The 24410-nt window shown below is 34.9% G+C and overlaps 1 protein-coding gene across 13 annotated transcripts in view; it reads left to right on the forward strand.

Annotated features, from left to right (window-relative positions):
- LOC136039799 (RNA binding protein fox-1 homolog 3-like) overlaps positions 1 to 24410 on the forward strand; it is a 242340-nt gene that overhangs the window by 167774 nt on the left and 50156 nt on the right. For all 13 annotated transcript variants that reach the window (XM_065723687.1, XM_065723688.1, XM_065723691.1 and 10 more), the window contains one exon: positions 4159 to 4422. In XM_065723687.1, the coding sequence (XP_065579759.1) occupies positions 4159 to 4422 (264 nt within the window). The remainder of the gene's footprint in view (positions 1 to 4158; positions 4423 to 24410) is intronic.

Below are 24410 nucleotides of genomic sequence, written 5' to 3' on the forward strand. Positions count from 1 at the left end.
TCAGCACAGCGTTACAGCTGGAGATGTATATTCAATCTTATAGGCTATTTTCCAGATGTTCGAAGATTACTTATCCGACCAAAAGAATTATTTTTACTGACAGTTGACAGTGTCCCGGTCGTCATTTGTGTCCCGGTCTGTTATTTCGTCAGTCGACAAACATGACGTGAATCGACAAACAACTTCATGACGGCATAATGCTCAATCCTTATAATGACGTCAGTCGACAAACATGCATGACGTCAGTCAACACTAACAACTTATTTTTATATATATAGATAGATAAGTTAGTTGAGAACCATTTATTTATAGTTTAATCTTAATTTTAAGAAAAGACCCTGAATCTTATGGCACAAAGAGAGAATTAGCTCAAACTTTGATAGATAGATTTACTAGAATGTCCTTGCCGAATTCTTGACAATCCAAGAGACAATTCTTAAAAAAATGGATGTGCCGATCCTTAGAATATGTGATTTGGATCATTGGGAGTGTTAACTAGAATTCTATCTTGAGTTGATGCCAAGATATGTGACAGCTTCGTCCTACCGCAGATGACAAATTTTAATTAAAATAACTAAAGTACGGTGAATTAATGGTTAATGTTGTAGTTATGAGCAAACAGAGATCAAATTTAATCCTAATATACGTGTTTATGTACTTATTTATTTATGTACTTTATTTATGTACTTTACCGGAACTATGTACTTATTTATGTACTGTGTACTATACTATGTATTTATGTACTATATTATGAATTTATGTAATATATATTATGTATTTATGTACTTATTTATGTACTTTACTGGAAGTACATAAACACGTACAGCTTGGTTGCTTGGCTGCTTTGTTGTTATTGTGTGTGTAAGTTGCGTTAGCAGTGCCAATACCGAAAAGCAGGTCGTCCACGGGTAGGGTGAGAAAACGTCATAATGAAGGATTGAAATGAAATTGGAACTTCTGGACTGGGCCGGATCAAGGGTAATTGGAACGATTCGATCCAATCGGGCCCTGCGTTACCATCAAAATGAACAAAAAATTGAAACTTAATTTTATTAATTATAATTTGTCCATTTTTTGTGCGTGTTGAAAGTAAAAAATTAAAATTAGCTTAAATTAGCATTTTTTTGGACGATAAGGTATAAATTATAAAGATGTTGCTTTGATTGATGTTTGAACTTGATCATTCCTAATTCCATGGAATGATGAGCATTTCGTATTAGCTGACTTTGTTTAACTGACATGTTGTTTCTTTTTTGAGTGAACCTCGAAAATCAACACAGATGAGGCTGAAATCTTTATTGAAATTCTTTTGTCACTCCCTTTTTCAAACTTTTCCTTAGATATTTTCCCCGAGTGTAATTAAGCGAGAACTGGTATATCACAATGGGGAACTATTAGCGTCAGAGCTGGGGCAAGCAGGGAATTCTAAGAATTCATTTATCAAAACTGAGAAGATCTATTCTTCTAGGCAATATCTTGGAAATGTAGTGTATAGTCCGATGAGTGGTAAATGATACAGAGACTGATTATATCGATGATGACTTTGATCGATCAACATCGTTTCCATTCGTTAATCTGTTTATTTATCTGATTAAACACATGCAGAGAGCCAAAATTCTTTATGATTTTATTTTCTTGATAAATTTGATTTTATGCCATTAAGCAAAAGGGATTCTTCGTACAAGGAAAGTTTGGTTGTCCATTATTTAAGCATTTGGAAAAAAATTGCGGCTTTGAAAGGGGTATCAACTTCGATATCTCCATTTTCAGTGTGAGAGACAAACCAGCAAAATTGGTCGTTCAAACTATTTTTCTTGACGTCCTGGGCGTCACAGGGGAGTAGGGAGGGGCATTTTTAGCTGGGAAGAACTTTCAACCTTTAATTTGAAGAAGGGAAAAATCCTTCATGGTTCATGAATAAATCCCTAAGTCCTTCCCCTACTGTGGAGAAATTTCTACGGGCAGTCTTATTTAAAGTAAAGAATTAAAGACAGTATATGTCTACTTTTTTTCCGTATTGTTTTAAATGCGCACTAACAAGACAAAGTAAGTTACGCTGGCTTCATATAGGCAAGCCTAAGAAGGAGTCTAGTTTTTTCTATACAATTTTAAATCTCTCTTTATCCTTATCGTTCTTTAGTTTTCTACGCTTTTAATTAAGAATAATTTTCCGTTTTTATTATAATTATTACTATCAACATAATTCACATATTTATTACAAATCTATCTTTTGATTATGGATGAAAATGCATCATTTAAGTTTTGGTTATCAATCAAAAAAAAAAAAAAAAAAAAAAAAAACAGAAAGTGTCATTTATGCGGAAAATACTTGGTGTGTTCAGCACAACCTTGAGACAACCATAGTTTGAGGTTTTCAAGCATCCGGGAGCAGCAAATAATAATTTCATGCTTTGTTACCGACAATTAATAATTTTTATTGTATGGGCCAGTTCAAGCATGCTTATGCAAACTTAGAGCCTTGGGTAAAACACTGTCTTTATTACGGCCTTTTCAGGCGAAGTTGGCCGAGTAAAAACAGCTTTTTGTTCATCGAAAGTAGACTTTTCTTTTTAAAAAAAGCCACTTCAAATGCGCCTTATTGGACTTTTTGAGCCTTAAGAAGTACCAATGGAGACTGGGGCTACCTGAAAAAGTAAAAAGCACGGGTAAACTTCGCCTGAAAAAGCCTTAATGAAGACATGGCCTAATTAGGACAAGGCATGGTCTCACTGTCGTCAGTTGATCTATCTTTGTGCTTGTAACCCCTCTTACTTTTTAACACTTCTCTTGCTCTGAGTTTAGTATGTACTGTAGCACCTCTTTACCCATCTTTAGCCTCATCAGCCTACAATATCAGCCTACGCACTTCATCCTACACCCAAAGCAGTAAGCGAACAACAATAATACAACATTAAAATGTGTATACAGATTATCGATTTTTTTTTGCATCAAGCCCCGTGTAGACATCGTAACTTATTTTTGTATATACGAAATGTGATTTTAGGAATTAAATTAGATATACATACTAATAGGGGCTTTAAATTCTTTTCCAAGATCAAGCTTGGTAGATTGGACATTTGTTTCAAAAGTCTCTGGAACTTATTCCTTGTGAGACTAGTGTTGTCCTTGTTCTCCATATTTGCATAGTGACTATAGAGATGATTATATTTTAGTTAAACTTTTTTTGTTAAAAAAAAAATTTTGCCATAGGTGACGCAGAATGCTTCAATTTTTTTTAGTAAATAGTTTGCCATTAGTTTGTCGTAGTTTGCCGAGATAATTTTAATTGGAATTGCTACCAAATCTACTTTATAGCCCAGAGCTACCCATTCCGACTCTTAATGTTCAAAACTCAAAGAGCAGTTGAAAGATTGCTATTTCAATTGAACCGAACCAAGTGCTTGAAGTCTTTTTGAAAGATTAACCCTATAAACTAGATAGGCACTGAACGTTTTTCTTAGCTTAATATCTTTTTTAATATTAACTGTGTTAAACTAGATAGGCACTGGGCGTTTTTCTTATCTTAATATCTTCTCTAATATTAACTATGTCCTTCTAAGCCTTATTTTCATTGGGACCATGGATGTTTTTTTGCATCAGTTCTGGTATTCTCTTTCTTAATTATGATTTGGAGCCAGTACTTCTGCTACTACTGACAGCTCATCGTAGCACTAAGCCACATTAGGCTCGGAGCCAACAATCTTAACTAAATCGAAATGCATAGCAAACTAGATAGGAGTTAAGTGTTTTCTGTATAGTTATTCATAACTTTTGGGACAAAACTTATGCTTCTAATTCATATTTGCATACTCTTAAATCAGTTTTTTTGCTCAAAATCTGGTACAAACTTTCTACTTTTGTGTGTGTTAAGTATCAATTAAATAAAACTATCAATATCTGCAAGTTAACTGTAAACTATTCAGAGCTTTTGATTTGTTTTGAGAACTGAATTGAATAAATTTGGCAGAGACTGTTTATTTAATATACATCCAAAAATTAATCCTATGAGTAACAGTGTGATTCCAATTCATGTTTTTGTGTTGCGCGCTGGTCGTGTTCTCCATTCAATTGATGGATCATTTATTTCATGACTGTGTAGAACATCTACACAATCATTTTATGAATATCTTTGTGTACCTTTCCTATTTTTCTTGACAGACGACAGACAGTGATGCGGAGAGTCAAGCTGCCGCTGTTGCCCAAGCACAAGCTAACTTAGCCTCCTTAACCAACCCTCTTGCCTTTGCCCTGGCAATGTCTGGTCAGACTCAAGCTCAGATGGCAAGTCCTGGTGCAACACCGAATACAACCGCAGCTAGTTCAAGTCCAACACCTGGTGGAAAAGTTGATATACCAAAACGACTCCATGTATCTAACATACCCTTCAGATTTAGAGACCCTGACTTGCGTGCAATGTTTGGGGTGAGCATTCTCCTTTTTCATATGTTTTTCAATACGTTTTCTTTTCATTTATAACCCTTTCAGGTGTCAGTTATGTATCTCTTCTTTCTAAAGGACGGTAGTGACTTTAGTTTATTTTAGTTTTTAAGGTTTGACCACATATTGACAGTCGTCTTTTCTGTAAAGAATTTGGGCATTAAAAACAGTTGGCTGAGGCTGAAGTAATACACCTTAATCTGAATGGCTTAAAACAAGCAAAGCAATCTGTACAGGATGTACAGGTCTCATTATTGTTCTAATTAAACGAACATGGTATTTCAGAAGTCGGTGCTTAAAGAATTGGGACAGAATTCAAACTTTAGCGTAAAGAGCGAGGTGTTTTGAAAGAGCCCCCCTCATACACGTAATATTTTCTGTTCGTTTTAAGTTTTAATGTTGCTCCTTACTTTCAGTTGAAAAAACTTGTTTTTTATTTAATTTCTGATCGTCTTTTAAATAATTCCAGGGAATCTATCAACTCTTTCACGGAAAAAATCCTTCCTCCCCCAGGATTTATTCTCTAGACAATTATTTCTTAGTGAAAATTTTCCCCTGATAATTACCCTTAATATCTCCACGCTTAAAATTGAGGCGGCAATGAGAAAGCAAGACAAGAAGAATTTCATTTACGAACTCAGGTAAATTCCTCCAGTATAAAATTTCGTCTGAAAAATTCACCCCCTGGAAACTTCCCTTTCCATGGAAAATTATCGCCGTAGAAAACCGCACCAGCAGATGATCCTCCCCCTCCCTCGAAAAATTTATGCATACTTCCAAATAACAAATGCTACACGTAAACAGTGGACAAATTTTGTAACTTAATGATCTTTCTCATGGGGCTGTGAGAGGGTCATGATACCCCTAAAGGCATAGTTATTCGGCCTTTCAACCATGCTGAACAAAATTTTTATCTCAGAATTTTGATTGGACGATTTTTGAGAAAGAACGGGCATGGGAGGGCCTAGTTGCCCTCCATTTTTTGGGCACATAAAAAGGCACTATAACTTTTAATTTCCGTTCGAATGACCTCTCTTGCAATATTCGAGGACCACTGGGTCGATACCATCACCCCTGAAAAAACAACAACAAATAAACACACATCCGTAATCGTTCTTATGGCAAAAAATACAAAATTCCACATTTTTTCAGATAGGCGCTTGAAACCTCTACAGTAGGGTTCTATGACACGCTGAATCTGGTGGTTTGATTTTCATTAAAATTTCATGACTTTCAGTGACTGTTTTCACTTTTTTTCAAGAACCAGAGAAAGTTTCTCAGGCTCGTAAACTTTGATGGGCAAGATTAAACTTAATGAAACTTATATAATCGAAATCAGCATAAAACTCCAATTCTTTTGAGATATCTGTTGGTATCAAAATTCCGCTTTTTTACAGTTTCTGTTACAATTGAGCCGGGTCGCTCCTTTCTTATAGTTCGTTTACGCCACTGTCTTAATTGTCTTACTTAAGTGAAAGTTTTATCATATTATCGTTTGTAAAGATTTTACTTTGCTTTCAGAGACTAATTTAATGAATTCTTTAATCCTTGTACACAATGTGATTTGGCTAATGAGAAGTTAAGAAAAAAAATATTATTGCCCTTTTTTACTTATGATAGTCTATAAGATGGTCCCTTGAAGATTATCCTCTTCCACGTGCTCTTTTTCCTGCTTAATTTGTGTGTTGAAATGCTGCTATTTTAAGTAATGACATAAAGACTACGTGATTTTATTTCGAAAAACCTATTTAAAAATTTATTTAGCTTGAATTTCCCATTCCCAACACTTTGTGAAAGGAATATATTGTGAGGGAACACTAATTTTATGCTGAGAAGAAACATTCTGTATCAAATTTGCATAGCTTGGGGTTTGCCCTTAGTTGTCAACAAGGACTCCTGATTCATGGTACAATTGTATTCACAGCATCGTCCTTGTTTACAAATGTGTTCAAAAGTGGCAAATGATGAAGAGGCAAAAATGTCAATTTTTGTCTAACATTGTCTAGCAAGTATCTAACATTTTTTAGAAAAAAAAAAATATTCTAGTTTCAACAGACACCATATATCGTACTAGTAAAAATGGTAAATACGTTTAAAATTTGCGGATAGAAATTGTTTTTTTTTTCTCATCCTATCGGCCTAGAAAAATCGCCACTTTTGAAATGAATTGGGCGATGACAAAAAAAACTAATTTAAGGAATAAATTTGTTTTATTTCGTGCAAACACGTCAACTGGACGTAATTTTGTGTCTATTTTTCATATTATAGACAACGTCTCAAGACTTGCAGAACTAAATAAATAGTTTTTTTTTAGCCTTATAGGATTTGACTCAAGACTTTTTTCTTTTTCTAAAATGTATATGTTTTTTGTTTTTTTTATTGCGTAATGGCACCATTCTCCTCAATATTGGTTTAAAGGACTCCAGCTGGGAAAGTTTGGGGAAAACGCGTTAAAATTTGTAAACTTCTTGATTTTGACAAATGAAACAAGGTGTAGTAGATATAACCAGGGATGTGGCTTTAACTATAAAATGTCACTTTTAGGTCTCACTGCAATATTTCTTATTTCAGAGGTAAAGTTAAAACCTGGATTCACCCCCCCCCCCCCCCCCGCCCCGAGCCAAGGCTTGGTTAAGACCAATGAATCAACGTACTTGAAGTTTTATATTCTAGAACATCATCAACTCCCTCCGTCCACCCAACAGGGGTACGGGCTGTCTGACCATTTCCTACATTCGATAAAGTCCAGATACTCATAATTTTGGATTTTGTTCGCCTGATAAATCCTGTTATTTGCATAAATCGGCATCTTTATTTTACCCAATCTCTTATTACCGAAGGAGTCTATTTTTGATATCTATCTGCTTAGTGCCTGTTTGTTTAGGCTAGCCGATTTTCCCATCAGCCAACAGATGTGTAAAGGTTTTCGTTGTAAAATTTTATTGTCCGTTGTAAACTTTATTAAGTCCTTTAACGCTGGATTTCGCTTTGCTGGATGTTCTCCTGTTGCTTGGATGAAAAAAAAGGTTTATGTAGGCATTACACCACATCCCTCTTTTTCTCCTTTTTATTGCAGTTTCTGTCTCCTATCAATTCTCCCTTAATCTATGAAGTTTCTAAAGCAATTGATTGATTCAATCACGGCGAAGGATTAACTTGATCTTCTATTGTTCCTGGCGTTGCATTGATTCTGCAAAGTAATAGTAAGCGAAACGCTTTGGTGGTTAGGATTTTTCCTAGAAGTCCATTTGCAATGAGATGTTAAGGGTAAAGGGATTCAGCTAATTTTTGGAATCTGTTGACTGGAGGATGATTTGGTAATCGTGCTTTTTGGCAGGCCATCTGAGGCCAAAAAATACTGGGAGACCCAGGAAACTCCTGGGAGAAAGCGAAGAGCAGGGCTCTGAATAGATTGGGATGGAGGAGAAGCGTAGGTAGCTACGTGATAACCTTACGTGACTTGGTGCTGCGATGAGTTTGGGTCGTAGCAGCAATATTTTGCCTATTTTGTCTTGTTTTCAATTCGTATTGTACGAAAACGTTGAACAAAATTCATCCAATTCACAACAATTAAGTAAAAACCCATTTTAAATTAGCATATTGACAATTTCCATCCTTTTTTGTCGTGAATCCAAATAGAGTTGCCCAAACACCGAGTTTCTAATAATATTTGGGGCAGTTTTTTGTAACGCGAGTCATCTGGGGAAGGGCGCTTCAGTCCTACTACTTCTTTTGCCTGGATATTCACGCGCATAAGTGAAACCAAGAGTATAACCAGGGTTACGATTCAACTGGAATATAAAATCCATCCTTGGCTCTGAGATAGTTACTTTGTTGGTTAGAATCAGTAATCTATAACTTAACACTAAAATCTTGTCGCTTGGGGCGTGTTTTCCACCTTTCGTATATATGCGTAATATGCGATATTATCATACCGCATATTAAAGGGTGTGTATCTGACAATTTTGTCATTTAGCTAGACGGCGAAAGCACGGTTTTTAACGTTTTGCAAGAATAATCTTCTGCTCGAAGATTAGAAAGAGAAAAGTACGTAAAAACTTCCGTATGGGTTAGTTTTTTGGCTTTTTTCTGGTGCGTAGTACATAGTACTAAGTTAAGTAGTATTTGAACTAGCATACGCTTAAGCTATAATATTTGAAACAAATTCAAATGTGAAAAAACCTCTAACTTTACAGAAAGTATAAGAAACTATTGAAAGGATCGGACAATTTTCGATATTTTTGGTGATTGAGGGCGATGGCGGTCATAGAATCAATTTAGAATAAGACTGATTAAAATTGAGCTCTTCTCATTGTTTTTGAAGCGCTAAAAATACCCCAAACTTTGAGAAAAATATAAGACACTATTGACGAAATTGGGTTATTTTCAATATTTGTTTGGGGGGAGGTGGCAGTAGTGGACACAGAATCAATCTAGGATAAAACCTTTTAAAACAGAGCTCTTAGGATTATTTTTGAAGCACTAATGCCTTACACTCATCCTTTAAAGACGCGGGTTTATTTATCTTACACAACAGGCGTGAGGCCATTTGCATCATCTTTGGCTAGAAGGATTTAATTAAGGCACAGACCCCGGAATTGTTTACGAAGGCTTTGAATTATCGAGGCCCTCGGAAACAGTGCCCTAAAGGGACCTTTCTTTTTTGTTAACTCAGTTTAAAAAAACAAAAAAAAAACCTCTTGGTTAAGGTAACGTAAAATGTATGCAAACCTTGTTCGATTCATGTGAGATTGCAGGTGGATCTTTCTTACAATACCTATCTGGAATTGCACCCATACGTATAAAAATACTTCTAATTAGCATTCAAAAAGAAAAATTTTATGCAAGTTTCATATAGCTAAATTTCAACAATTACAAGCTGATTTTATCCAGAGGTTTTCTGTTGTCTGACACATTACGGAACTATTTCTGGATTTTCGTTATTGTCGCTTTGACCGTCGGTAGCCAAACCCTGAGTATGCCTCAATTTTGTCGTTCACAGGTTTTCTGTTGTCTGATAAATTAAGAAACTGTTTCAGAATTTTTGATACTGTCGCTTTAATTGTCAGGAGCCAAATCCTGATTATGCCAGAATTTTCTTGTCGTCCACAGGTTTTCTGTTGTCTGACACGTTACGAAACAGTTTTCTGAATTTTGCTTTTGTCGGTTTCATCGTCAAGAGCCAAGTCCTGAGTATGCCGTAATGTTCCTGTTGTTATTATGAGACTCAATATATGTGTAATCTTCATGTCCGGTGTAATTTAAGAAACTTTTTTTTGGTTTCAAACCCAAAACTTGTTTTTTGGTTTCTCTGCTAAATCCAACAGAAAGCCAAAATCTCTGAATCAATACATGTTAACCATTCAAGTTAATCCAAAAACTCGGATTAAAACCAAAGACTTGGTTTTAATCAACATAAAAAAAAATTAAATTTGTATATGTTACTTTATATGTTATTTATAACATTACTATAAAAGATTATTATCCGTTTTCCCCTCCAATTATTCTAAGAAGTCTTACATTAGCCGGTGAGAAGCCTTTTCGATTAACCCCGTTTTTATGGCACTTGGTATTAACCAAGTGACATATAGCAGTCGCCAATTCTGTCGGTCTGTCTGTCTGTCGGTCTGTCGGTCTGTCCCGGTTTTGCTACTTTAGGCACTTCCAGGTAAGCTAGGACGATGAAATTTGGCAAGCGTATCAGGGACCGCACCAGATTAAATTAGAAATAGTCGTTTTCCCGATTTGACCATCTGGGGGGGAGTGGGGGCCCGGTTAATTCGCAAAAAATAGAAAAAATGAAGTATTTTTAACTTATCAGCGGGTATTTGGATCTTAATGAAATTTCATGTTTGGAATGATATTGTGTCTTAGAGCTCTTATTTTAAATCCCGACCGGATCTGATGACATTGGGGGGAGTCGGAGGGGGAAAACCTAAAGTCTCGGTTTTGCTACTTTAGGCACTTCCAGGTAAGCTAGGACGATGAAATTTGGCAAGCGTATCAGGGACCGGACCAGATTAAATTAGAAATAGTCGTTTTCCCGATTTGACCATCTGGGGGGGGGGGGAGTAGGGGCCGGTTAATTCGGAAAAATAGAAAAAATGAAGTATTTTTAACTTATGAGCGGGTGATTGGATCTTAATGAAATTTGATGTTTGGAATGATATTGTGTCTCAGAGCTCTTATTTTAAATCCCGACTGGGTCTGATGACATTGGGGGGAGTTGGAGGGGGGAAACCTAAAATCTTGGAAAACACTTAGAGTAGAGGGATCGGGATGAAACTTGATGGGAAAAATAAGCGCAAGTCCTAGATACATGATTGACATAATCGGAACTTATTTGTTCTCTTTGGGGTAGTTGGGGGGGGGGGAGTAAGTCTTAAAAATTAGAAAAATGAGGTATTTTCAACTTGCGAACGGGTGATCGGATCTCAATGAAATTTGATGTTTAGAAGGATATCGTGTCTTAGAGCTCTTATTTTAAATCCCGACCAGATCTTGTGATGGGGGCGGGGAGTTGGGAGGGGGAACCTAAAACTTGGAAAACACTTAGAGTGGAGGGATCGGGATGAAACATGGTGGGAAAAATAAACACAAGTCCTAGATAGATGATTGACATAAACGGAACGGATCCGCTCTCTTTTGGGTAGTTGGGGGGGGGGGGGGTTAATTCTGAAAAATTAGAAAAAATGAGGTATTTTTAACTTACGAACGGGTGATTGGATCTCCATGAAATTTGATTTTTAGAAGGATATCGTGGTTCAAAGCTCTTATTTTAAATCCTGACCGGATCTGGTGACATTGGGGGAAGTTTGGGGTGGGGAGACCTAAAATGATGGGAAACGCTTAGATTGGAGGGATTGGGATGAAACTTGGTTGGAAAAATAAGCAAAAGTCTTGCATACGTAATTTACATAATTGGAACGGATCCGCTCAATTGCGGGGGGGGGGGGGGTAATTCTGAAAAATAAGAAAAATAACGTATTTTTAACTTACGAAGGAGTGATCGGATCTTCATGAAACTTCATATTTAGAAGGACCTCGTAACTCTGATATCTTATTTTAAATCTCAACCGGATCAAACGTAATGGGGGGGGGGCAGTTGGGGGGACCGGAAATCTTAGAAAATACTTAAAGCGGTGAGATCAGGATGAAACTGGATGGGAAGAATAGAAACCTGTCTAAGATACGTGACTGACATAACTGGACCGGATCTGCTCTCTTTGGTGGAATTGGGAGGGGGGAGTTAATTTTGAAAATTGAGGTATTTGTAACTTACGAAAGGGTGACCAGATCTTAATGAAATTTGATATTTAGAAGGATCTTGTGCTATAAAGTTTAACTTTAGGTTCTGACCTTCTCACAAGTGCCAAATGAGCTCTTGGCTCTTGGCTCTTCCGACCTCGTACCATATGAGCTCTCGGCTCTTCCGACCTCGTCCAAATGAGCTCTTGGCTCTTCCGACCTCGTACCATATGAGCTCTCGGCTCTTCCGACCTCGTCACAAGTGCCATATGAGCTCTTAGCTCTTGTTTAAATTCCTGATACATTGGCATACTAGCACATCTTTAAACAAACACTCATTGCTCAAACATATGGGAAGAAATACAATCTTTTTATTTCTCTGCATGCACTGTATAGTTAAAACAAGCAGTGTATTATTTTTTGTCATTTGTGTCATGTTTTATGTTGTGAATTGATTTGGCATCTGAGACTTATGCGTTTTATCAAACAGCAGGCGAGTAGACTTTAAATTGACTGAATAATAAGCCATTAATATTTGAACGTTTTAGTATTAGATTAGTTATGGTCAATTCTGTATTTGTATAGATGGCACGCAGAACTTTTATTGAGAACTGAAGTTCTCAATAAAAAGTTATGTGTAAATTTTATTTATAAGAAAATATCAGGATTGGAAAAATAAAATAATGTTTGTAAATCGGGGAGGGGGGGGGGGGTCGGATTTATTTTTTGATTTTTCAATGAAAATACCCAAAAAGGATATTTCTCCATGGAAATCCAAAAAAAAGGTATTTTGAAATCTATTGGGACAGAAAAAATCTTAGCAGAGGTAGGTGCAAACTTCTCCCTGCCCCCCCCCCTCTAATTTCACGAGCCCACGATATAGGTATATCTGTATACCATTGGGAAGCATAAAGTTCTTGAAATGACCTGTAATTCAATTCAGTTACATAAAAAGAGTTAATTTATTTGAAAAATTTTACGTTCATTGTTTCCTAAATTTATAACTTATTTCATCTAAAGATTTTTTTCACAGTATTCTTTTCTGTTATCGCTTATATTTCCTCTGGGAGTTTGATCATTGGTAACAGAAAAGAAACCGTCTCTAATTGCTCAGTCTGCAAGTCAATGCTATCACTTACTTCAAAAATCTTGTTTTTCGTACTAAAATACGAGAAACATGAACAATTTTTGTTGCGTAGAAAAATTGTCTCTTCGTTTTAAAAGTGAAAGAAGTTTTCTATTTTTGGCTTTGGTATTGTAATCAAAAACATGTTGGGTTAGGTGTTTTCCGAAACAGCTCAAGAACTCGTTAGAACCAGAGAAGAGTTTGTCTCTAATTGCTCTCGCTGAGTGCCTGTGATACTACATACTTCAAAAATCTTATCCTCTGTTGTTCTCTTTGAGAGTATTTTGAAGAGGATATACTTTCTATGTTCTATACATAGAGTAATAAAAGGGTAGAAACTTCGGTTATTTTTTATATTGCAGACATCTGCGCATTGTTAGAATTTAAAACAATAATTCGTTACTCTTACGAGCAAAAAAGAGCTCGTTTTTATTTTTCGGTTTTAATATTGTAACCAGGAACATCTTAGGTGAGATGTTTTTGAATAGTTCAAAAAACACACATTATAAAAAGAAAAGAATATGTTTATAAATTACTTAGTCTGGATGCCGATGACACAATTTTAATCTCGTCCTTTACCCTTCTACATAAGAGGGTGCTCAAGAACAATATTTTTATGTAACGTACATAGATTGAGTAGAAACTTGAACTGTTTTCGTTTTGAATAATACAAAATTATGTATTTAATGTCAGCACGTTTTGGTGTGAAACACAAAAAAATTGTATAATTAATTTAGATCAAGACAATTTGAATCAGCCTTATTAAAAACTGCTTTTATGTGGAAGAAGCTAATTTACTACTTCAAGGAAAGAAGATCCTATCTCAATTTGCCATCTTCTGGAATAGGAGAATTTTAAAGTGAGAGTCAAAGCTATTTCGTCTAAAAAACCTATAGACAATCCTTAAGATATATGATTTAGCACATTAGCAATGCAGAACCATTATCTGTCCAGTCATATTATTCAACAATGCTACTGCCATCAGTTTTTCCAACATTAGCTTCTGTTTCTTGTTCATCTTGCAAAAATAGAAAATTTTAATCTATTAGTAATAAATCCGGGAAAGTACAGTCTACATAGTTTCTGGTGCTATAACAGCTTATGGGCGATGCAGCAGGAAAGTGGGTTAAAAATTTAATTTTCGAAACAAGAAACAAAATATAGGATTATATGCGACAATTGCTTCATACCATATGTTGAATTCCCCGAACCTGTGCTTAAAGAGTCTTTAAGTACACTTTCTCAGTTTTCTTCTTTTATTTCAAAAATTCAGTTAATGTAACGTTAGTAATTAATTTAAGTTAATAATAGTTCAGTTAATACAAGATAATATAATATAACATAATAATAATCTTATTATATTATGTTAGTAATTTATATATATTTTAATAAATATATTAATATATGTTAATATTTATTATATTATGTTAATAATTCAGTTAATAAAATATTAAAATATAACGTGGTCAGACATTTTAGGTGCTAGTTCTTTACCTTTGGCGTTTCAAGTGCAAGTTTCAAATCTATATGTTCTATCTAAGCCAGCAGAGGGAAACGTGTCCTGTCTCCTCTTGTTTCTATAATATGAAAAAAACTTCGTTTTCTTAAAGAGTTAAAGAGGCTGCGTCCCAAAGTCGAACCTTAAAACGTACAGGAATTAGAAGAGGCAGTTGGGGGGCTGCCGCCCCCCAAACCCCCAGCTTTTAAAGACTCTTTTGTACAGGTTTTTTTTTGTGAGGGGACTTCATTGTTACTATTTACTAGTTTCGGCGCAATGGTTCTCCTGTCCTCTTGTGTTTAACATTTTTCGAAGTTATTCCATTATTCATTCATTTCAATTTTTTGTTAATTAAAAGAGGGCCTTTCCGAAGCCAAGAGCGGGGGGTTAGCAAAAACACAAAAAACCTGTACAAAAGAGTCTTTAAAAGCTGGGGGTTTGGGGGGCGGCAGCCCCCCAACTGCCTCTTCTAATTCCTGTACGTTTTAAGGTTCGACTTTGGGACGCAGCCTCTTTAACTCTTTAAGAAAACGAAGTTTTTTTCATATTATTTCTGTACGTTTTTCTACAATCCATGGTGGATGTAATTTAATAATTCCTGTACTCCTCGTACAGGAATTAGGAGAGGAACTTGGGTGGCTGCCGCCCCCCCCCCCCGCTTTTAAATCATTGTATAAAATAGAAAAAAATTAGGACTATAAGAAGACTATTAGGAGAGGCAAACCCCCCGCTTTTAAAGACTCTTTTGTACAGGTTTAATTTTTTTTCATATTAATTCTGTACGTTTTTCTACAATCCATGGTGGATGTAATTTAATAATTCCTGTACTCCTCGTACAGGAATTAGGAGAGGAACCCCCCCCCCGCTTTTAAATCATTGTATAAAATAGAAAAAAAAAATGATAGAATGACCGAAATGTTTCTTTTGCTCATAAGAAGCTAATATTCTGTTATCTCTCAAATGATAAGCTGTCCAAGTGTTATCAAAATTTTTTTGATGTTGTGAAAAAAAACCGCCCGTAAGGGACTTGAACCCTTGACCCGAGGATTAAATGTCTCACGCTCTATCAACTGAGCTAATAACTTGCATATGTGTAAATATAACTTCTCAATTGCTTTTAAAAATTTCAAATTAACATGGGCTCTTATGGAGAGAAATCCGTTAATTAAATAGCTAATGGGTGGTTTCTGGAAAACAGGGAAGGAGTTATCGGATCAAGCTGAAATTTCGCGGATAAGCTCCTGGGCCGTAGGGGACCTTAACTTGTGAATTTCAGCCCGATCGGACAACGTTAAAAGGGGTGGGGGGGGAGGGGTTGGAGGGTCGAAACTTTCGGGGGGTTAAGATTTTCCTACAAAACTTTCATGGGCACTTACTCGGAGAATTCCGCATCGAATGAGTCTTCGTACACCCAGATCCGATGTCGGATGTGACCTGTAGGCGTCTAGGAAAAAAAAGTAAATGAATTTTAAGTGGCTATGCGTGGTTTCTGGAAAACAGGGAAGGAGTTATCGGATCAAGCTGAAATTTCGCGGATAAGCTCCTGGGCCCTAGGGGACCTTAACTTGTGAATTTCAGCCCGATCGGACAACGTTAAAGGGGGGCTTGGGTTGACAGGTCGAAACTTTCGGCCAGATTTTCCCCATGAAGAAAAAGTTGGAGGGGGATGAAATTTTGCAGGTTTCTTAGTTGGAGCTCGGGCTACGAAATGCATCCCTCCCCATCCGTCTGCAACCACTGGAACCGAAGATCGCTTAACATTGTCGTGTGTCGCCTCTTTATAGAGGCACGAGTGTGCCTCCTTGATCTATCTAAATGTACTCCCCATAAAATTAATCTCCAAATGAACCCCTGTATGTATATTTCATTGTAAAAACAAAGTTCATATTCTGATACATTTCCATGAAATTAAATCTGTTTTTGTCTCTTTGGGAAAACATTTGCTTTTCATACTGTAAATAATATCTTTCTGATCGAGAGAATCGTCATCATTTCTTTGAGCCTTGCTTTTAGTAAATTATTATTGGATGAGCCTCTCCCAGCATATAATTATTTCCACTTTTTTGCAATTGCACTAGTTCGTTTAGATTTAATTGCTTTTTTAGATCATCATTACCACTGAAACAATGATGAAATTCCCATCAATTAATTTAATTATTATCGTAACATTGAATAATTAACTTAAAACAGAAATAGAAGGAACTCTTAAATATTATAATTGGGAAAACTTTTCAGGTGTTCCAATTAGTTAAAGAACACTTTAACAACTTAGTATATAATTTTAAAAAGACCCCCTTGATACCATCACTAGAACAGAATATCTAAGGCTGCATACGAACATTATCCCCATAGGTTTTGTAGGAATTTACATTTTTTTAAATTATTTCCAAGCTTTAGGAGTCACTTCTTCTTTTATTCATTTTTAATTGCTGGTTTTCACCGCCATGGTAACAATCATGTAATCACTAGTAATTAATTAAGTTACGGGAGTAGTATTTGATAATTACTATGATGGATACATAGAAGGAACTCCTAAATTTTTGAATAAGGAAAATGTTCCAGGGGTTTCTAATTAGTTAAGGGATACTTGTTTACCAATTTTTTCACCTTGGATAACATTGCATGTCGTAACACCTTATTCATTCGTGCCAGCATTCCATAGTGGATAGTTTCGTATCCATGCTTTTGTGACAAGTCCCGCCTTTCGTTTAAACATAACTTTAAGGTGGGGGAATTTTGAAGTTTGCTAATTTTAGAACTGACTTCTTGGCTTTGACGGGAAGGGAAAGGCTCTTGAAAAAATTCTAAAATAAAACTCGTTGTCACCAAGTGGATAGAAAGATAAAATTTATCCACTTTTGAAACATCCATTGTTAAGTATAAGGCTGATAGATTTGAGTCCCTAGTGAACAGTTCTAGAAAACATTTTTAACGTTTGGGGATGACCTATAAGAAAATTTGCTAATTTCACAGGAGGCAGGAGGAAGCTGGGGAATCTGAGTTTTTATTAAGATGAACAAGATTCAGTATGTCGTTGTCATCAATATTTTGTTATGTTGGCTATCTTCATAGTTTCCACCAAAAAAGAAAAGAAAATTGAAATATTCGTTTTTTCTACCGGAATTATTGATTTGAAGATTTTGAAAAACTCAAAGTTTGATATATTTATTGATATTTCCCTGTCGAAACTAGCCACAAAGGCAGTTGGGTGACGGGCATAAATAAATTGAATAAAAGCGTAGCTTATACTCTTGTGAGACCCAGATAAAAATATTTCCCCCTTCCCCTAAATACAAAATTTGAAGTACTCATCCCTCCTCCCCCCCCCCCTGAAAAAAAAGATATTTTCTATTAAAAAAGAAACAAAAAGAGTAAAAAGAAAGATATATCATTCCTCAGAGATTTAAAGTTGTACATGGGACAACGATGTTTAAATTATTTCAAAATCCTTAATAGTTTTTAGGTACCAGCGAACTATTATATCTTACTAATGGTAATCAATTTAGAGATTAAAACATTTAATGTTACGTTCATATAAAAAGAATGAAATGGACGTTTTAGACGAAAAAAGAAAATATGTAAATCTAAAAAGTAAACAATTTATTGAAATATACTTTTAATTTGTATAATTGGTTAATGTCTAAACCATCTATAATGTGTAGTTTCCCAGAGTACTTCCACAGTCAGAGTTAGTTGGTTTCCGATCGTCACAAGAGAGTATACATTTTTATGATTGAATCTTGAATACAAGCGAAAATTTTTGGTATTCCTTATTGTGGATATTACAGTCAGTAGGTATCCTTAAAAGGTGGCGAAATGTATCCTTAAATTGTTAAGTATACACTGTTTTAAGTTACGGCTTCTGGATCAAGACAGAACGTTCAGTAGAAGCTTTTTGGGGAGAAAGGGGTACTTGCAAATTTTTGATCAGGGGAGGGAAGCAAATTTTTTTTCACATGTCTTCATATTTTTTTTTTTACTTTATGCCTGTCGTTCGAGAGGGTCTTAAGATGATGAAAATGAATGTAATATTATTGATCTTTGTCTTAAGTGGTTTATTGAATTTCCATTGCTTATCTTCTTTACAGTTTTTAGGATTCTTTTTTGGCTGACTCCCAAAATGAGGATAGCTCACTTCATATTTGGCAAAACCACAAAATTAAATGGGAGAGGGTTGGGATAAAGTTTATTCAGGAGAAAGCAATGTCAATAATAATAAATCACTTCGGACTGACACAAAATCAATAAGACAATCACTATAGAATATTTCTCGGAAATAAACTAGTTATATTTTTGAATTGGTGTATTTAGTTTCTTTTTTTCTCCGTTGGTTAATTGGAAATGTTTTTTTTTTTTTGTATTTGTAATAAATGAGGAGTTCAGGGAAGCTGAAACATGGTAGAACAGCATTTTAGTTTTACGTTTAGACGGGGGTAATTATAGGTTTAAGTATTTGGGAACATTAAAATTACCCTAGTAAATTATACCTTCATAGAATGACCCATCGGAATATTTGTGTTACTGCAAGCTAGGGAGATCTGGAGAAACGTTACTTCTCAGCTTTGTATAAAACTCTGGGGCAGCGAGAGAGCAACTCTCGCTGCTCTCTGGGAAATGACTTCTTGCGTAGTTGCCTTAACAGGTTTGTTGAAATTTAAACACCTTTATATTATATCAATAAAAAGTGTAATTTGTGTTTGATATAAACGAGTTGTAAATCAAGTGTCCGCCCTCCAAAATTTTATAACTATAGTACTAAATATATGAAACTTGTTCTTGGTTATTTGTTCCTTTCGTGGTTTTTGCATTATTGATTTTGGTTAGTGATGCGTGTTGGTTCTGGTTCTTGGCCATCAAGTTCGTTGGATGTAGCTCAAATAGCTATATGAACTTGTTCTGGATCGTAGCAAGCGCAGTATAAAAGGTCAAAGTTTTTTGTTTCCACGAGTATTCACAGATTGTCCGGTCTGTCAATTAACATATGCTGGGCGGTTGCTGTGTATAGTTGTATCTAAGTTTTAGAATGCTAGGACAAATGGTGGAAATGTTGTTCTGTTTGAACTGAAATCGTTTCGATCATTTTTGGCTTTTTACCTTTTTTTTGTGTTCTATAACGAAGAATTTTTAAATCACTGCATACGTCTAATTTTTGGTATTCATAGGCCCTATTATTCTGCATTAGTTGGCTGCAGCTTAAAGATTAAAGGAAGAAGAAGAAAAGATTTAAATGATTATAAAGTCCAAACATCAAATACTACTTTGGGTTCCTTTTCTTATTCTTCTTTTTTTTTAAACTTATATTTGGGGTCTACCATGTTTAGTCCTGACCTGCTGTTTTAGCAATCAGATTGATTATCTTTATTCTGAACCAAACCAAAAACATACTAAAAACCTAAATTTAATAGTTGTCGAAAATTTTGAACTTTTTGAGGGATCAAGGGGTATAGCTCTCCTTTGGTTGTTATGAAATGGTAGAAAAGCCTTTTGTTAGGTTTGTCTTATAAGGGTTACAATCTAGATGATTGCATGTTGTGGCTTTTCCCCCCTCTTTTTGAAGATTTGTGATTTGAAATTTTTTTCTATTTTGTTTTATTGTTCAAACCGATTACGTGCTGTGATTTTGAAAATGGGCCATGCAATTGAATGTAATGTATTTTTCAAAAAAAGACTAAAAAATAATGTTTCTGGTATACTTTGAATTTAATTTTCATTATAAAACATATATTCAATTCAAAATCCTAGGCTCCTTCATAACATATATAGCCCCAGCACCTACATGGTTTATCACGAAAAAATAATTTTTCTGATAAATCGCACCTCGAACCCTTTCTTGGGTTTTAGCAATGTTGTTTATTGAAAAGAATTCCAAAAGAGCTGCAACTTGGCAATCAGCTCACTTAGAAGTGGCACTCAGCCCAATATATCAGACTAAAATATGTCCCAAGAAGGTATTTTGAAGTAACTACCTCCGCTCCTTCTCCCTCTAGAGCAACCTGACCTTTGATGACCTTGAAACATTTTTGTGTTATAAAAGTGAAACATTGCAAAATATATCTTTTTTTTTTAAAATGGAATATGGTACAAGAAAAGTATTTCCAACATGTAGGGATTGATGGCAGGATACGTCAATTTACGAAAATGAATGTGGGAGGCATAATGTATTACTTAACAAAGACACTCAAACTTTGTAATTTTATTCGGATGATCCCTCTACCGATATTTCAAGACTACTGGTTATCATTGGGAAAGGGGATAATGTTTGATCCTGGGTGCATCCGAAAAGGCTAAGGGTGTTGAGGTGAAATTTCAGGAGTTGTTTAGGGGTATGTTGATCTAAATAAGAAGACACTATCTACATCCATGTTATCAAAAAAAAGAAAGAAAAAAAGGTATCTGTAATGTCTTAGGAACGGGTAAGAGTGCTTGGACGGAACCCTCCTTTTAAGACAATTGAGAAAAACTTCCTGTTTTTGGCCATTATTTTATTTGTTACTCTAAGTCTGACTTAAAATTGTCATCTCAGATTTTTTTTTTTCATTTTTGATTAGTTATCATTTTTCCCTTTTCTTTATCCCATGAAATAAGAGATCACCATGTCCCAAACATAATATATTTCTTCCAAATTTCATTCTTGAAAAGTTGGTGCTGAGTTGTCGCCAGGGAATTCTTTTTTTTATTGATCAGCGTTTCTCATAGTCTTTTCCTGAAAATGGAAAAGTAGACTGGAGAGTGATGACTTTTCTCTTCTTTGCTTGTCAAACTACATGATGCTAATGGTACAGCGAATCCAGTGTTAAGTTTTAAACTCAAAACTGACATTACATATTCCTGATTTTCACAGTGAATTTTATAAAGAAATATTATTTTATGTTAAATTCATCTAGGTACTAGGCTCTAGCATTATGAATTAGCTTTTTTATATTTTTTTTATGCAAATTAAATCAATGAAATATACTAGAAGTAGTAATTTCACTCTTTTCGGGCAAACATACATATATATATATATATATATATATATATATATATATATATATATATATATATATATATATATATATATATATATATATATATATATATATATATATATATATGGCCATTCTTTATTAGAATAAAAGTACTTTCAATGCCTAGACGGGGTTTGAGTGGGGGGGTTGATAATGGAAATACCTCTCTAGAAAACTCATTGAAGCTAGTGAATTCTTACAACTAGTTTATATATATGCAATCGGATGCTTGTGGTTTTATGTGTATTCTGAATTGTTTGAAGTAGGGGTAGTATTTCTAGTAATGCTTGTCAGATTCCTTAAAAATGCTTTTAGTTCTAAATCTTTTCGATTTCCATGGGCTAGTCCTTTTTGATCAGTATTAAAAGTAAGTTGTGAGTTTGGAATATAGGAGACGAAAACTATCAACGCCATCTAGCTCCTTCGAGTAACAAACTTTATAGTTTTTTTTTATTCACCATGATAAAAATATGAGTTATGCATAATTTTATGTTGAATGTGACAGAATTCGAAATATATGGAATAAATCTTATATAAACTAAGTAAGAAAATAAATCCAAAATAAAATTTTGTTTCTTAGCGATTACATGCAGAAAAAATTTCCTGACGATGCTTTTCTGTCATATGTATGCAGTCGGTACTCAGGGCCCGGCATTTTAATGTAATATCAACTGGAATTTCTCTTTTTTTGGTAAATTTTCAGCAGTTTTCAAAAAGTTATAAGAAATTTTGTCTGAAATCCAGAACTTCAGTCTTTGAAGACTGAAGGAACTTGAAGAATAGAAACTGAAGTTGCAACTTAATTCAAGCTTTTTTGTTGTTGTTGTAGCTCAACTTAGTAGTACTTTGTTATCTGAGGCGTCAGCGTTTCGTATAAGAGTCACGCTAAAATATGATAAAAATCATGAGGCTACATTATTGTTGCTGTCGCGACACTATGACCACGACGTCCGGCTCCGCCCTCCAGTACGGCTGCCTCTGGCCATATTAAAGATTAAAAAAGAGTGGACTCTTCTGTTCCCTATGTTCTTTGGGAAAAAGCAGGTAAATCCTGTTTCTCTCTTCTTATTATTTTGTTTTGATCGGCAGCTCCTTTTTGACACATTAAAATTTACCATCTATGCTTCGGACCACTTTTAATTTTGAAAAGATCAGTCTGTAAGGGCAGGGAGGCTTTGATTTGGTGTTCGTGTCTTGGGATGGTTACGCGTGTCCTGGTATCGTTGACGAAGTGATAAAAGGCCTTGCAAGGTTGTTTCCAATGGCGACTATGTAGAGAATGAAGACTGTAGGTGCCAAAAGACTACCCTAAGATGCGCATTCCTGTATTGAATATTCGCGGGAAATGAAGCCAGTCAACAACAACCCGCAGTGAATGATCTGAAAGAAAGCTCTTGATCATTTTTAACAGATGTCTGTGGACAGTGCTTGAAGTTTCTTTAGTAGGCCACGATGCTATTGTCTGTGGAATGCTTTGGTGATGTCAAAGCACAATAGCCTGATTTACTATCCTTTTGCTAAATTTGCCATCCACTCCTTACTAGGGAGTCAAGCAATAGGGAGTCTAGGGAGTCACTATCTTCAAATGAAAGCTTTATGATGTGCCCGTCTGTTGGATAAGATGATATCTGTTTTATTTTCTTTCTCCGTTTTTGACCCTTCTCCAAGAAAAAGAAGAAACTTCATCGTATTTTTTCATTTTATTTATGGATGCTATCTCCACGATTTCTTAGTTGAGGATATTTTAGAAGTGAGATTTAGTGTTGGTTTCTTTCCAAAATAGTTAGCTTGAAAGTGGAAAGGAAGAATCATGTCTCCAACACATGTCAATTGTGTTATTGACTTCACGTTCCGAATCAGAATTCTCAGATTCAGATCTGCAGTAATGTTTCTTGTTTCCTTTTTTTTTTACTAATCATATCAGTGACATGCTTCCGAAATGAAGGAAAATATAATGCTAAAAACTTCCTAGAAGACAAGAAAATAGATAAAAATAGTCAGTTGAATCTTTTGTCTATTACAGCAAATCTCCTACTCCGCTATCCCTTATTTTCTCTAATTCTATATTTTATCTATATTTTAACAACTTGAACTAGTTTTATATTTTAATTTATCAGTCATTTTATTCATACCAAGAAATTTTTAATAAGCCCTTCTGATTAGTAACTTCTTAAAATTTATCCCAGATAGGTTTCTGACACGAAGAATACTCTAATGTTGAGAATTTCGGAAAAAAAAGACTTCTAGATTCTTTTTTTTATTTCTAGGTAAGGCTACATACCTAAATATTGTTCTTTTAAAGTGAAGATTATTATTTGCATAAATAAACATATTTATTCACGTTGAGATCAATATGTTCCCCACCATACCTCTAGTATGCTTTTAGCTAATTTTTCTTCAGAAGAGACATCTATGAACTTCGTTTTTAATTAAGCAGTTATTCCTGGGATGATTTTCTCATAGCCTCAGAAAGTTAAAGATAATGCAATGTTTTGAAAAGTAAGTTATGAAAAAATATGCACCATAAGCTGAAACCCAGCTTCCATGGGTGCCTAGGGGCATTGGCCCTGGTGACAGAAGAAATGCATATTGCATTTCTATAATATTGTAGTATTCTAAATAAATCTACAAGAAACCTTGTAGTATTCTAAATAAATACCGAATTTTTTGTGAGACCTTTCAAATCTGAATGAAAAACATCCGCCCGCCCTTAAAAAAAAAAAAAAAAAAAAAAAAAAAAAAAAAAAAAAATTGTTAGAGTTTCATAACATCATTAGCATGTGGAGTATGATTTTCTACAAAAATAATGATAATAAATAGATCAAAGAAAAATATTGTCATTTAACTTTTCGTCTTAAATGAACAATTGTCTCAAATGTCACTTAATTTTTGTCATATCAATGCCTTTTTATCATTTAACGTCTTTAATCTATTTTTCATGAAAGCGATTGGTCATTCACCTAATATAAGATAAGATGAATGTAATTTAAAGCCGAAAATACGGCCGCATGCACAAAAAAAGCACCAATAATATAAATTATATCAGCGATCTCTATTCTTCTAAATTCCTATCACAATCAATCCACTTAAATGA

This window comes from Artemia franciscana, chromosome 20, assembly GCF_032884065.1.
Source record: "Artemia franciscana chromosome 20, ASM3288406v1, whole genome shotgun sequence".
In the NCBI taxonomy this organism is placed as follows: domain Eukaryota; kingdom Metazoa; phylum Arthropoda; class Branchiopoda; order Anostraca; family Artemiidae; genus Artemia; species Artemia franciscana.